The sequence below is a fragment of the Mauremys reevesii genome, linkage group 15 (assembly GCF_016161935.1).
Source record: "Mauremys reevesii isolate NIE-2019 linkage group 15, ASM1616193v1, whole genome shotgun sequence".
Taxonomy (NCBI): Eukaryota; Metazoa; Chordata; order Testudines; family Geoemydidae; genus Mauremys; species Mauremys reevesii.
In genome coordinates, this window is record NC_052637.1 from 3,221,518 (window position 1) to 3,237,324 (window position 15,807).

At 55.8% G+C, this 15,807-nt stretch overlaps 1 protein-coding gene across 1 annotated transcript; it reads right to left on the reverse strand.

The window, feature by feature from the left end:
• Positions 1–11,866: 11,866 nt before the first annotated feature.
• Positions 11,867–14,884, reverse strand: LOC120383494 (tripartite motif-containing protein 15-like; the record flags this gene model as incomplete). Its single annotated transcript, XM_039501663.1, has 3 exons — positions 14,654–14,884; positions 13,650–13,709; positions 11,867–11,976 (listed from the first exon to the last, which is right to left on the reverse strand). Coding segments are annotated over exons 1-3 (333 nt in total), but the record flags the coding sequence as incomplete, so codon positions are not given.
• Positions 14,885–15,807: the final 923 nt, after the last annotated feature.

A 15,807-nucleotide genomic window follows, 5' to 3' on the forward strand; every position in this document is an offset into this window, starting at 1 on the left:
TTAGGAAGTGCAAGGCCCGATTCGAACAGTTTCGACGGGGTCCCGGCAGGGATAAGTAAAAAAAACACATGGGGCTTGTACTCACCGGGCAGGGCTCAGAGTCTTTGGCGGCACTTCAGCAGTGGGTCCTTCACTTGCTCCGGGTCTGCAGCAGCACTGAAGGATGCACCGCCGAAGTGCCACCAAAGACCCAGTAGGGAACCAGTTGTTAAGATTTTGGCAGCTCATCACTGCCCCCTGCTCCCCACGCTCAGGTTCTGCGGCTCCTGGAAGTGTGAGCTGCCGCCGCCGCTGCCCCTCCCACAGCTCCCCCCTCCTGCTGCCTCAGCACTCCACGTGGAGCCAGTGTCTGACCGGCAGGGCCTGGTAAGGGGAGTCCCAGGGGGCAGTCAGGGACCAGGGGAAGGGCTGGATGGGTTGGGAGTTCTGGGGGTCCTGTCAGGGGGTGGGGAGTAGTTGGATGGGGTGTGGGAGTCCCCAGGGGTCTGTCTGGGAGCAGGGGTGTGGATAAGGGTTGGTGCAGTCAGAGGACAAGAAGCGGTCAGGGGCGGCTCCAGGCCCCAGCACGCCAAGCACGTGCTTGGGGCGGCAAGCCGCGGTGGGCGCTCTTCCGGCGCCGCGAGGGCGGCAGGCAGGCTGCCCTCGGCGGCTTGCCTGCACAGGGTCCGCTGGTCCCACGGCTTCGGCGGACCTCCCGCAGGCATGTGCTTGGGGCGGCAAAATTCCTAGAGCCGCCCCTGGGAGCGGGGCGTTCTGACGGGGGCAATCGGGGTGGGAAGTGGGAGGGAGGATGGGGGTGAGGCTAGGGCAGGGCCCTCCCCTCTTTTTTTGATTGTTGAAATATGGTAACCCTAGGAGAGGGGGGAGCCGGGGGGCTGGTGCCCACATACATCAACTGCAGCCTGCAGGAGCCCCCAGGGGGGCACCAGGCCGCAGCCTGGGCAGGAGGGGCAGGGGGGCACAGCTGCTCCCCGCTAGCAGCACCGCCACCTTTGCAGGGCTGCTGCCCCCCTGCACCGTGCCGGCTCCTCCATGGCTGGGGCTCGGTGCTGCTGCAAGCGGGATGCTCTGGCTCTCCGGTGCCTCTGGAAGGCGGCTCCTCCCTGCCTAGCTGCTGCAGCGGCCCAAGTCCGGCAAAGCCAGTGAGTGGACTCGGGGCGGGAGCCACTGGGATGGGGCGGGGAGGGATCATGGGGGGGCTGTGCACCCTGCAGGAGAGTTCAGGGCATGGGGAGCGGGGAACCTGGTCTGGGGAGCAGCCCCTGGGCAGGCTGGCCCCTGGGGTCTATAAAGGCTCACTGGGATTTGCCCCTCAATGAACCGATGTGCGGGGGAGGGCGCAAGGTGGAAGTTTTGCCCAGGGCGCAAAATATCCTTGCACCGGCCCTGCCCCAGGGTGTGTGCGCACCCCAGGTTAAGAACCACTGCACTAAACTGATAAGATCTGCATTTTAATTTAATTTTAAATGAAGCTTTTAAAACATTTTAAAGAACTTGTTTACTTTACATACAACAATAGTTCATAGATTTATAGAGAGAGACCTTCTAAAAACGTTAAAATGTATCACCGGCACGCAAAACCTTTAATTAGAGTGAATAAATGAAGACTCGGCCCACCACTTCTGAAAGGTTGCTGACCCCTGAGCTAGACCAAATGGTGGATGAATTACTTGGAGCAGCTTGGGAGAGCTGTGACTCCAAGATGAGGAGACAGGAGATTAATTTGAGGGTTTCATGCTGTCACATGGGGGCTGCATCTTGCCAGAGCCCATGGCCCTCCCACAGCCCCCTGGCCACTCCTGGCTCACCAAGGCACCATTTCAGATTTCTTTTGAGGGGGAGGGGTGACAACTTTAACCGTGATTCCAGGCAGGGGTGAAAGTAAGTAGAGGGACTTACCAGTATGGCAGGTCCCTTCTCGGTAAGGTGGGGGGTGGCTCTGGCCCCCCGAAGGGGCAGGGCCTTGGGTGGAAGGGGTGGGGCTGGGGACCAGACTCCCACAGCCAGCCCTTCATGGCCACCACTGCCACAGCGACTGAGAGCCCCGAGCCCTTTTAAATTGCTGGGGCCTCCCCAGGGCAGCTGCCCTTTTGCTTCCCGTCGTCGGTGACCCTGCCTGCAGGGCCGGCTCTAGGGAGTGTGGGGCCCAATTCAAACAGTTTCGATGGGGCCCTGGCAGTGAGGACTTAAAAAAAAACACATGTAAAAAAACTCGTGGGGCTTGTATTCACCGGGAGGTGCTCTGAGTCTTTGGCGGCACTTCGGCCGTGGGTCCTTCACTCGCTCCAGTCTTCAGCGGCACTGAAGGACCCGCTGCCAAAGTGTCACCGAAGACCCAGAGTAAGCGAAGGACCTGCCGCTGAAGTGCCGTCGAAGACAGGGGCGGCTCTACAAATTTGGCCGCCCCAAGCAATCATGCTCGGGAGGCGCCCTCGAGCCGCGGGAGCAGCGGACCTGCCGCGGGCATGACTGCGGAGGGTCCGCTGGTCGCGCAGCTCAGCAGGACCTCCCGCAGCTGCGGACGGTTCACTGGTCCGGCGGCTCCGATTGAGCTGCCGCAGTCATGCCTGCGGGAGGTCCAGCCGAGCCGCGGGACCAGCGAACCGTCCGCAGTCATGCCTGCGGCAGGTCCGGTCGTCCCGGGGCTCCGGTGGACCTCCCGCAGGCATGACTGCGGAAGGTCCACCGGCGCAGCCTGCCGCCCCCCTGGGAAAGGGCCGCCCCAGGCGGGTGCTTGCCCCGCTGGGCTCTAGAGCCGCCCCTGGTCGAAGACCAGGAGAGAGTGAAGGATCCGCCGCTGAAGTGCCGCTGAAGACCCAAAGCGCCACCAAGTGAGTAAAAATTAAAAAGGCGCCTCTAGCCAGGGAAGGGATTCTCACTGGGCGCGGGGCCCTCTTAGGCCGGGGCCCGATTCGGGGGAATTGGTGGAATAGGCCTAAAGCCGGCCCTGCCTGCCTGTAGCATCCGGAAGCTGCTGGACTCTACCGGCAGCACTGCCAATGGGGGCGAGCACAACGGGCAGTGATGTTAAAAGCCCCGGAATTAAATAATTAAATAAAGCTCAAAGAATTAAATATAAGCATAAGAGAGAAATAAAATTATGAAATGCACAGACCAGTCAAAAAAAACCCTAAAATAACAGCACTGCAATCCTTAACCAACTTTGAAAGAATAAAATGACAGAGAACATAGGTGCCTTGCTCATTTCAACAGGAAGTATCAACAATAATACAAGTGTGTGTTAGGGGGAGAGTGTGTATTTTAGGAGTGAGAGACAGTGTGCAGCTGGAACATTAAAGGGGAACAAACAAGAATAATTGTTTGTAATGTTTTATTTACACTAAGTAACTAAAGGTGGTAAGTAAATGGAGCTGAGAAGGAGCCTTAATAACCACAGCATGACAAGGAGATCCCCAGCTACTGAGAACAGTTTTCTTTTGGCACTAAAATAGCACCAAAGGCCAGGGATTAATACAGGGAATTAATGAGTTACAGTCTCACTTTCAGTAACATGTAATAAATCTCTCCGTCCCACTCGCGTTCCCTTTCCTTTCACACTGACCTTTTGTATTTTCAAACCCTCACTTCTGATCCCTGTTTATTTTCCTGTGTCTCTCCCACTCTCCTCCCCTCCCTGTCACAGATCATCCCCCATGGCTGCTCCTTTCCTCCCCCCTCACTCCCCCGTAATTTTATCCCTTCCCCTCTTGCTGCCCCCGGGCTGGTTCCCCTGGCAGGGATATTTTCCTGTCACTCTTCTCATTCCTGTTTTCCACCATTTCTCCTGGACTCTCCCTTTATTCTTGTTTTATTTTCATTCACATTTTCCTTCTTGCTTCTTCTAATTCCCTCTGGTTAAACCCGCCCTGTCCCTGCCTCCCACCGTGCTGCCAACCTCAGGAGTTGGGAAAAAAAATCATGAGACTGACCCAATAATGATTTTTTTAAGGTTGTATAACGATTTTTCCATCAACTGCTCCCCTTACCCATCTCCCCCCACCGCCCGTTGTGTGTGTGACCATTACAGTGTTACCAGTTGTCCTGAAGTGACTTTGGCCCCTGCAGCAGGAGCTCTGGCTGGGAGACCCCAGTGAGATCTAATCCCACAGATCTGTACAAACCGCTCCCTGCTGCTGCTTCTCCCCAACCCCCCAAACCCTGATTGATTCATGCTGTGTCCCTGCCACCCCCACCTCCGCCTGTGCCCAGCCCGGCTGTTAGTTCTGCCCCCTGCCCAGCCCCCACCTCTGCCCCTCAGGGCCCCTCTGCCCCTCCTGCAGCTTCCAGGGACCAAAGAGATGAGGAGCCAGGGGCTGGGTAGTTGGGAGTCCTCCAATGTTATAGAGACTGGGGTATGTGAGGCTAGAGAGGCTGATTTCTGGTTCTCCCCTCCTCCCCCCCCCCCTCGTGTGTCTCAGGGACACAGGCAGAGCTGGGATCTCCACACCCAGAGCCAGGGTCGGATTCTCCCCCCAGGGATGGAGCCCGGCGGGAAAGTGAAGATCGGGGCCTCGTCACGAGCATCGATAAATATCACCTGCCCCCGGTCACAGTCCAGACAAATCCGGATCCTGCTGGGGGCCCGGCTCAGGGGCAGGGGGGTCACAGGGGAGGTCAGAGCCTTGAACTGATCCCCGCACTGCTCCACAGCCCAGATCCCCCCCTCAGGGCTACAGCTGATCCATCCCACCTCCCAGCAATGTCTCCCCGATGTGACTCCCTCACAGCCCAGCACACAGGGCTTAGTGACAAATCTCTCAGGGGTCCTATTGGGATCCAGGAAGTAGGCAGGCAGAGCCCGCCCACTGCTAAAGAACCTCCCCTCACCCTAAGGGGAGGATCCACTGGCCCTGGAAACAAAATGATTACGGGGGACAACTAATGAAATAACAGGGACAGGAGTGTGGACAAAGGGTCAAAGGAAGGGAACGTAACTGGGACACCAAACAGAGAACCCTGGACAGCGCCCACTGCTCCTCAAAGACAAGGGAGCCAGTGGACGCCGCCCAGAGGAATTCTGCCCAGATGCGTGAATGGACGGCGGATAGGAAATAGGCTCCACAGTCACAGAAGACCCCCATCGGCCAACCTTCTCTCCCTGGTTTTACAGATGGCCATTTTAGCCAGGGCCAGGAGAAGGTTGACTAGGAGGTCCGTGACTTCATGGGGCCATGGATAGGAAGTGCGTAAATAACAAGGTGAGGGGAAAAGTGCAACCAAAAGGGTTAACAGGATGTCTAAGAGGAGCTGGAATAGGGCTGCAACCTGGCACACTGCAGGTAAATATGTGCCAGGGTCTCCCTCACACCACAGAAAGGGCAGGTGTCTGGGATGAGGGTAAACCCTGCAAAGTACACGCCCGTGTTCATGGCCCTGTAGAGGAGCCGCCAACTGATAACCCCGGCAGGTCTCGGGACCAGGGTAGAGCATAGGCTGGCCCACCGGGGTGCCTCACCCTCGAAAGGTGGCAGAGGGTCCTGCCACTTCGTGACAGGGTGGGATCCGAGGGTGAGGAAGTGAAGGGCATGGAGCACAAGTGCGTATAGATGTTCTCTTGGTGCAGTCTGGAAACAAACCGTCTGCAAGTCGTGCAGCCTGCTCATGGCGAAGAGGTTTCAGGGGAGGTGAGAGCCTGGAACTGATCGCCCCCACTTCTCCACAGCCCAGATCCCCCCTCAGGGCTACAGCTGATTGGTCCCTTTCCTCCGACAGACTCTCTGGCCACCCCCACAGCCCAGCGTCCCCTACACTCCACCTCCCAGCAATGTCTCCCCCAGGTGAATCCCTCACAGCCCAGCACACAGGGCTCAGTGTCAAATCTCTCAGGGTTGTCGGGCAGATCCTGCTGTGTCTCTCCCCATCTCACACTTTTCTGATCCTCAAACAGGACGAGTTGGGGATGAGCCGTGTCTGGATCCAGAGTCACATTCGCTCTGAGAGAGAATCAGAGCATTAGGGGCAGAGCTCAGCCCTGGAGGAGGGTTTGATGGTGTCAGTGACAGAATCTGCCCCACCTGGAGAGTAAATCAGGGAATCTCCTTCCTCCAGGATTTACCTGTCAGCTATGAGATCTCAGCACAGTGCTGGGGAGAGCCCCAGGCCCTTTAAACTGCCACCAGTGCCCCACTTCTGGAGCCCTGGGGTAGGGCTGTGGGGCTCTGGGGGCCATTTAAAAAGTTCAGAGCTCCTGTTGCTTCTACCACCCCAGCCCTTTAATTAAATAGCCGCTGGAGCCCTGCCACTTCCCCAGGGCTCCTATGGCTACTTAAAGGGCCAGGGCGGTAGAAGCAACGGGAGCCCTGGACTTTTTAAATAGCCCCCAGAACCCTGGGGTAGCGGGGGGCTCCAGGGGCTATTTCAAGGGCCGGGGCTCCAGCTGCCTCTGCCACCCCGGCCCTTTAAATAGCCATGAGAGCCCCGCTGCTTCCCCAGGGCTCCGGCAGCTATTTAAAGGGCCAGGATGGTAGAAGCAGGGGAGCCTTTGCCCTGCCCTGCCCGCAGCCAGCCCCACACCCACTGCTCTGCCTGCAGCCAACCCCTGTCTCCAGCCAGCCCCGCAGCCAGCCCGTCTCCAGCCAGCCCTGCACCCCCTGCCCGCAGCCCGCCCCTGTTGCACCCTATGCCCAGAGGCGCCAAGTTATATTGGCTCCAGGTGCCCCAGCACCAGGAATATTCAGGGCTGGGGATTGTGCTCCACCAATATCTGGAGCTGGATTTCTCCCCTGGCCCTGCATGGAGCAGGCACTGGCCCCTGCCACTACCACCACCCCCAGCCCCGGAGCATCCCTGCCCACCCAGTAGCGTAGTGGGGTGGAAGGGAAGCAGCCGCTCCTTTGAGCACATTTTACAAAATCAGCACCTTTCCAGGCAGCCAGCACTGGGCTCCGGACTTGGAGTCCGGACCGGGTTTTGCGTGTGGCCGCCAGCTGGCTCTGGGCTCTGCACCGCCCTCCTGCAGCCCCAGCCCTGCTCCCTGGCTCGGGGGCTGCAGGCAGGTCGGCTGGTTGCCGGGCTCCCTGGGGGTGAGGAGGAGGAGGCGCTCATCCGCTCGCAGCTGCCCAGTTCCCTGAGCCGGCCAGGGTGGGCTCTGCCGGGAGGGCAGCCCCCCCCAAGTGCGGTGGGGGACTGAGGAGCAGCAGCCCCGTGCAGAGCAAGGCAGCCACGCGGCAGGGAAGGGGGCTCTGAAGCCCAGCTGGTGCCCGTGGAGAGGGAAGGAAAAGGGGAGGGGGGATGTTTTTTTCTCCTGGTCTCTCTTCAGCGGAGGGGGCTGAGGGATCAGCAGGGCCAGGAGGCAAAGGAGCGACTTTGGGTTATTGCCCCCCCCATTTACCCTCTCTCAGTGTTGCACCTGGGGCTGTGAAACGGTGCTTAGTGCAGCTTGTGAAGGGGGGGGGGGTAAAGGTGCTTTAAGGTGCCAGTTGTGTCTCCTCATCTCACTGCTGACTAGCTGCAGCCCCAGTGCTCAGAACTCAGCAATGTTCTCAGGGACTATGCAGTGCTCTATAGGAGTTTTCAATTGCCTGCTAAATGCTTCCACAATGCCACCTTTTCACTCAGCTACACCCTGAATAGTGGGGACTGGGGGCGGGGGAGGGGGGAGTGTAGCAGATGCCAATTTGAGGTGAATAGTCTCTTGGCCAGATTCTACTGCGTTTATGGTGCTTTGAGCCATGGGCTGGAGCAAAGTGGCTGGTGGATAACCAGGAATCTGGTTAATAATTGTTCTCTAAATTCAGCTTTCTTCTTTCTCTCTCTCTCTGAATTATCACTAATTCAAAATAGTAGCATGCAAGCTGACTGGATAATGGTAATAGCATAATCTCTTGTTATATCACTGTAAACTCTACTACCTGATTAGTAATTGGATATGTTGGCTGGCACCTTTTTTTAACGTGTTCGCTCCCCCTGATGTTAGAACCTGGCTACACCACTGGGGAGGGGAGCTTCCTAGACCTGTGCAGCTGGGGCTTGGGTGAATTTTGTGATACTCTGCCTCTCCCCAGTCACCACCCTGCAGTCCCCACTCCTGCACCATGCTGGGCAAGGGGCAGCCCCATCCCCAGTGAGGCTATGGTGAGGGGTGGCAGAAAGGGAGGCCACACGTGATGGCAACTCCCCCCCCCCCCCGGTACCCAACATAGGGGAGGCGAGTGGGCTTTCTGGACCTGAGAGGGACCCTAGGAGCATGTGCAGTGACTGGGGGGAGAGGAGGGGTCCCTCCCCTGGAGCTTGCTGCTGCCAGGGAGGGTGGAGGGGACTCCTCTCTGGCCCTAGCCCTGGGGCAGCCTGTCTGCACCCCAAGTTCCTTATCCCCAGCCATGCCCCAGAGTCCTCACATGACGGGAAAAACACGCTACTTAAATTTGGTGGTCAGTTTAGAGTATCATAGAATATCAGGGTTGGAAGGGGCCTCAGGAGGTATCTAGTCCAACCTCATGCTCAAAGCAGGACCAATTCCCAACTAAATCATCCCAGCCAGGGCTTTGTCAAGCCGGGCCTTAAAAACCTCTAAGGAAGGAGATTCCACCACCTCCCTAGGTAACCCATTCCAGTGCTTCACCACCCTCCTAGTGAAAAAGTTTTTCTTAATATCCAACCTAAACCTCCCCCACTGCAACTTGAGACCATTTCTCTTTGTTCTGTCCTCTGCTACCACTGAGAACAGTCTAGATCCATCCTCTTTGTAACCCCCTTTCAGGTAGTTGAAAGCAGCTATCAAATCCACCCTCATTCTTCTCTTCTGCAGACTAAACAATCCCAGTTCCCTCAGCCTCTCCTCAGAAGTCATGTGCTCCAGCCCCCTAATCATTTTTGTTGCCCTCCACTGGACTTTCCAATTTTTCCACATCCTTCTTTGCAATGTGGGGCCCAAAACTGGACATAGTACTCTAGATGAGGCCTCACCAATGTTGAATAGAGGAGAATGATCATGGCTCTCGATCTGCTGGCAGTGCCCCTACTTATACAGCCCAAAATGTTGTTAGCCTTCTTGACAAAAACCAGAGGAGGGAGTGTCAGTGCCTGTGCGGACTTCTGGGAAGCGCATGGTGTGGAAGGGGATGCTGGGATGCTCTGGAGCCACTCCTTCAAAGCCAGTCAGGACTCTGGGGGAGCCTCCTCTCTCTGAGCATATTGTCTCCAGGGCAAGCAGTTTACACCTTCCTGGGTCTGACCTCGGAGCATTCAGCATGCCCTTCCACACCATGCACTTTCCGCAGTGAGTCCACCCAGGCGGGGTCCTGGGGCAGCCAGAGGTCCCTGCACCCCAACTCTGCAGTCAGACGTGACTCTCAGCCAGCCAGTAAAACAGAAGGTTTATTAGATGGCAGGATCACAGTCTAGAACAGAGCTTGTGGGTACAGAAAACAGGACCCCTCAGTCAGGTCCATCTTGGGGGGTGGGGAGCCCAGACCCAAGTTCTGGGCCTCTCCCCATTTCTCCAGCCAGCTCCAAACTGACACTCCCTCCTCTGACCTTTGTGTCTCGATTCCAGACAAGGAGGCCACCTGATCTTTGTCCCCAACACCTTCAGTTGGCACCTTGCAGGGGAAACTGAGGCACCCACACAGTATTCAGAGAAAATATTAAGAACATTCCCACTTCATCAGAACAGGTGCAACAAAATATAATACTGTATATTGAAGTAGGCAAGTGCTGCTTCTGAGTTTCCACTTTTAATTGACCCTTGTAATCTTGTGGCACTGACGCATTGTAGCTTCATTTTATATCAGCTTACAGGGCGGGAGCGGGGGGGCACCACCATTTTGGGCCCCACCAAAAATTATACAAACCTGCCGCCTATGAGAGCCAGCTCCACACAGAGGGCATGGGAGAGAGAGGGATTCAGCTGTCAGAGCTTCTGTCCCCCACCCCACCCTGCATGGTTCCTGCTGGAGTCCAGGGCTTCTCCTACTCACTCTGCCCAACCCCCCACCCAGTTACCACGGTCCAGGGCTTCTTCTCCCCACCCCTGCTCAGTGCAGCTCCTGCCAAGGTCCAGTGCTTTTCCTTCCCCTAATGTGCCACTGCACCCATCCAGGATGTGCGCCTAGGAGCCCTGCAGACTGCTGGGGCCTGGGGCATTTAGCAGGGCCTGGGGCTCTCAGCTGCTGCCACCATCACTACCAGGCATTGGCAGCTGCTGCAACTGGAGGCCCCAGACATCAGACGGTGGGTTCCTGTTTGTGGGTTGCTAAGCAGAGCAACACACCCCTCTGCAGCCCAGATATAGGCACCTAACTGTGAGAGGGGTGTGACTTAGGACACCCCTTCTCCCCTTGTCGGCATCTCCCATTGGCTAGCTGACATGGCTGCCCGCCTACTGAGGTGGTTTTGTGAATCACATTGTAAGGTGCCTGTGTCGCCCTGGCATTGTCTACGGAGTTTAGGCCCCTGACTCAGCTCTGAGGGTCACAGTGCTGCTGTCCCTGTGATTTTCTCACTGCCTAAAAATTACTCACTGTGATTCTCAGCATTGCAACACCTGAGTCCCTTCATGGATTGCAACCTGTGCAAACAGTCACCTCTCTGCAGAGCACAGCTGAGCAATTCCTGATTGACATGGGTGTGCACAGGACAGAGGCAGAGCACAGGCTGGTTAGTGACACATCACACAGTAAAATCCAAACTCTCTTCCCAGAGGCACAATATTCCTTGCAGCTGGGACATTAAAGTGGAACAAACAAGAATTATTGTTTGTAATGTTTTATTTACAGTAAGTTGCTGGAAAGTAGCAAAGTAAAAGGAGCTAAGAAGGAGGTTTAATAACCACAGCACGGCCAGGAGATCCCCAGCTACTGAGAACAGTTTTCTTTATGGCACTAAAATTGCACCAATGGCCAGGAATTAATATAGGGAATTAATGAGTTACAGTCTCACTTTCATAAACATGTAATAAATCTCCCCGCCCCGCTCATGTTCCCCTTCCTTTCGTACTGTCCTTTTCTATTCATCATTGTTCTAGCCTCACTTCCCACCCCTGTTTATTTCCCTGTGTCTCTCCTCCCTGTCACAGATCATCCCCCTCGGCTGCTCTCTTCTTTCCCTGATCTTATCCCTTCCCCTCGTGCTGATCCAGGGCTGGGAGCCCCCAGTGAGATCTAAGGACACAGATCTGTACAAAACGCTCCCTGCTGCTGCTGCTTCTCCCCACACCCCAAACCCTGACTGATTCATACTGTGTCCCTGCCACCCCTACCTCCACCTGTCCCCTGCCCAGCTGTTAGTGCTACCCCCTGCCCAGCCCCCACCTCTGCCCCTCAGGGCCCCTCCTGCAGCCCCAGGGGTCTTCCCCCTCCTCCCCCATTCCTGAGGCTGCAGAGAGGGAGGGGAGGTGCTTCCAGGGGCCATAGAGATGAGGAGCCAGAGGCTGGGTAGATGGGAGTCCTCCACAATCATACAGACAGGGGTGTGCGAGGCAAGAGAGGCTAAATTCTGGTCCCTGCCTCTGCTGCAGGTCTCAGGGACACAGGCAGAGCTGGGATCCTGGCCCCACAAAGAACCAGGGTCGGATTCTCCCCCCAAAGTCGGAGTCCGGTGGGAAAGTGAAGATCGGGGCCTCGTCACCAGCATCGATAAATGTCACCTGCCCCCGGTCACAGTCCAGACAAACCCGGATCCTGCTGAGGGCCCGGCTCAGGGGCAGGGGGGTCACACAGTAGGTGAGAGCCTGGAACTGACCCAGCCAGTGCCGCTCCACAGCACAGATCTCCCCCTCAGGGCTAAGGCTGATCCTTCCCTTCCTCCTCACAGACTCTCTGGCCACCCCCACAGCCCAGTCTCTCCGACCCCCCACCTCCACCTCCCAGCAATGTCTCCCTGAGGTGAATCCCTCACAGCCCAGCACACACAGCGCAGTGTCAAATCTCTCAGGGTTGTTGGGCAGTCGCTGTCGTGTGTTTCCCCCTCTCACACTTTTCCAATCCTCAGACAGGACGAGGTTGGGATGAGCCGTGTCTGGATCCAGAGTCACATTCACTGGAGAGAGAATCAGAACGTTAGGGGCAGAGCTCAGCCCTGGGGGAGTCTGGGGCCATTTCTCACACTCCCCAGCAGCCCCATTCAGGCTGGGACAGTCCTGGATCCCAGGGAACTGCCTCTGTCCTGGACACCTAAGGGTATGTCTAGACTACCTGCCGTATAGGCGGGTAGCGATCGATTGAGACACAATATATTGATCCCCGAAAGTGCTCCTGTTGACTCCGGAACTCCACCAGCACGAACGGCGGTAGCGCAGTCAACAGGGGGAGCCGCGGACGTCGATCCCACGCCATGAGGATGAGAGGTAAATCGATGTAAGGTACTTTGACTTCAGCTATGCTATTCACGTAGCTGAAGTTGTGTATCTCAGATCGACCCCGTGTAGACCAGCCCTGAGACTGAGCAGAGATGTCACTGCAGCTCCTCAGTCTTTGTAACGGGTCCCACTTCATTAGTTTCTCATTTATCACAGAGGCTTCAGCTCCCACATCCCGCTGCTGGTGTTGCCCCATTCCCAACAGCACAGACACAGCCAGGAAGGTGTCAGAAGTTTCTATTGAGGGAGCAGAAGTGGCAGGTACCAGCTTTATACCCCAGAGGGGAGCTCCCTCCCCTAATGCAGCCTCCACTCCCAGGCCAGGGAACAGAGAGGAAGGTGCAGCAATGGGGAACAGCCACTTAAGACCAGAGAGTAGGAGGTGTCACTGGCTGGGGTAGCCCCATCCCCAGCCCAGAGAGAAGGGAGGAGCTGCCAACATCACAGGAAGAGCATCTCCCCAATCCAGGAAGCAGGGAGCGGCTCCAATGGGAGAGCCCAGCCCTGCCCAGAGGAAAGGCAGGATGTTGGAGAAGAGCGATGGGGGACCCCCTGCACCGGGGTGAAGCAGAGGGATGTGGCAGGGAGCTCTGTTCGCGTGTGACTCAGTTAAGAGTGTTTCTGTTCATCAGAATGGGCATGAACTCAGCACTAAGGTTGGTGTCAGGACTCTTTTTGTGTCCCCGCCCCCTCTGTGGCCCTGACTGAGGCCCTGCCCCCTGGCCAGGCTGGGAGACTTGCCCGCTATGGAGAGCCCCTGACACTCCACCTGCCCTGGACATGGGTCCATGGGCCTTTGGCAGCAGTCCCCAGCCCATGTCCCCACTCCCCGGGGTGCACCACCCTGGGCAGGTGGAGTATCCAGGGCTTCCCAGTGCAGTCCCTGGATGTCAGCCTGGTTCTGGCTTCTGGCCTGGCCAGGGTCTCAGGGAAAGAGGAGCAGGGGTGGGGCCATTGAGAGAGGCCAGCACCAGGAAGAGATTGGTGCTGTGGGCAGGGGCTGCACTACACAGAGAGGAGCTGCTCAGCTGCCCTGCCCTAAGCATAGATACTGCCGGCCATGCTCCACCCCTGCCAAGGCTTGCAGTGTGTGTGTGGGGCAACGTGGCCCTCTTCCCCCAAACTATGCCCATGCTGAAAAGTGTCCTGGTCATCCCACCTTTAAAAGAGTGTGTGTGTGTTGTGGGGGGAGACATGGGCCCCTGGATCTCCTTACCGTTTAATGTGTTATTTTTAGGGCTGTGTGTGTCATGGTCACTGTCAGTTTGGTTGGTAACTTTAGCTACAATCTCATGAAGATGTTTTCTCTGGAATTTTCTCACAATTTAAAGGCAATCTTCACCCGCAGACTCACCCTCTCTGTGTGCTCCAAATGATCCTCCCCTTTTTCTCTCCAGTTCAGACGGCAGAGTGTCTTGGGGGAGAAAGGAGAAGAGAGGTGAGATTTCAGACTTTCATATTCATAAGAGCATCCCCACTCTGAAACTGTTTCAAAATTATGACAGAGAAACAGACAGAGAGGCCCAGAGACACACTCAGATTTTTAATATAAAAAGGTCTGAAATCTATTTTCCCATCTCAATCAGGCATCTGTCAGCAATGGAGCCAGCATCCCTGCAGCCTCACAACCAGCCCAGAACCCACAATCTGTAAGTGAGATTTACTTTTCCCCTCATCACCCCTCCCACCCTTCAGACCGCAGTTGGTTTGTTTCATTCACTTACTGCCTTTTGTCGTAACCTAGACCCAGATCATACAAAGACTTTGGCATAAAAGTAACTTTACCCACATAGGTCCCTTTGACACTAACGGAATGTTCAGAGTTTGTGAAATCCTGGCTCTAATTGTGAGCTGTTGGGTCTGTTTACTCAGCGCCTCTACAGAGAGCAGCATGACAGGACCTCGTCCTACATAGAGTGTGGGGGTACTGCTGTGGGCAGAACCCCAAGGTAAGGGGCACTGGGGTCCAGGAGGGACATGGAGGGGCCTGAGTCAGGAGAGACACTGACCAGCAGTGGGCGCTCTGGAGCGGGAAAGCTAATTCCCTGACTGACCAGCAGGAGGCGCCGAACTGCTGAGTGCTCAACCAGTTACACTTGAAGTTTTAAAATCATGATTTAAGGACTTCAGTAACTTGGCCAGAGGTTAGGGGTCAACTGCAGGAGTCGGTGGGTGAGATTCTGTGGCCTGCAGTGTGCAGTTGGTCAGACTGGATGATCATGATGGTCCCGTCTGGCCTTAAAGTCTCTGAGTCATTTCTTAATTTAACAGCATCATCTAAGTGTGAACCAATTGATCAGCACCATTCTCTTCTCAGGGGCTTATCCCAATTTCCATTCCTAGATCCCTTCTAAGTACCTTTGAACTTCCCCAGAATCTCCATTAGCACAATCGTTTTCTGGCAGAAACCACTGACTCGCTCTTCCAGTTCAGGAGAAATCTCCTCTGGCTGCTGGAACTTCCTCTTCTCACACCTGGAGGGAAACAATTTCACGTGATTATATTTTACTGTGTGACTCATTATAAGTTCTGGCTAGAGAGTCGCTGCTCTAATGGGCCTGGAGTTAGAATTCCTCGACTTCTCCCAGCCTCAGAGCAGGTGGAACACAACCCAGGGCCAAGCACCCTTCTCTTCAAAGGTCATTAATATTCTTCAACTCTGGGGACAAAAGGGGAATTGAGTCTCCATTGCCAATTCGCACCTTGGCCTCCATGCTCTGAGGGTCAGGAGGTTCCCAGGTGAAGTGCTGCAGAAATCTGCCTCTAGGAACTAGACTGAGACACCAACTACCCCTTCCCCAGCTCATTTCTCACAGGTCTCCAAACAGCCCTCAGATGGGGAAAGGCTCTTGAAAACTACTGCCCTGGGCTGAATAGTGACCAGTGCCCAGCAGTGACAGGCCCATAGTCCATCCCCACAATCCTGAGGCGGCCAGTCCCACAGGGATGGGACATCTCTAGAAAATACTCTTTCCCACTGACTGGAGAATTCCAGAGTCTTCTGTACAAGTGTTAGCACCCCAGGATGAAGTTGATCAGAGACATTTGTATCCAACATGTGATCTCCCCACACATTTTGCTGTAGAGCCCCGGGGAGATGCGGTGCTACCCTCATCATCAAGCTCTTTCCCAGCATTGTGGAGTGCGAGGGAGCCACATACCTGCTCAAGGTGGTTCTGACATCCTAGAGGAGAGAGAGACAAAAGAATTTCAGTCCTCTCTGACATACACACACAGGGGATTCCAGGGAAGGGATTTAGGAAGTATGGGGGAAGAGACCCTGCCCTGGCCCCAGGGCCATTGATTCCCTGAGGGAATGGGGCTTTTCCATTTTTCATATCTCTGTGGCTGTGCTAAGAATAATACTCACTCAGATGTCAGCAATGCACATGCCGAGTTACACTGAGATCTCCAACTGCTGGACTCCAGTGCTTATGATTCAGCAGCCCGCTCCTCCCTCTGTGGGGGTCTGGCATGTTTCTAATGATGAGTGCTGGTTTCCAATTGTCCCT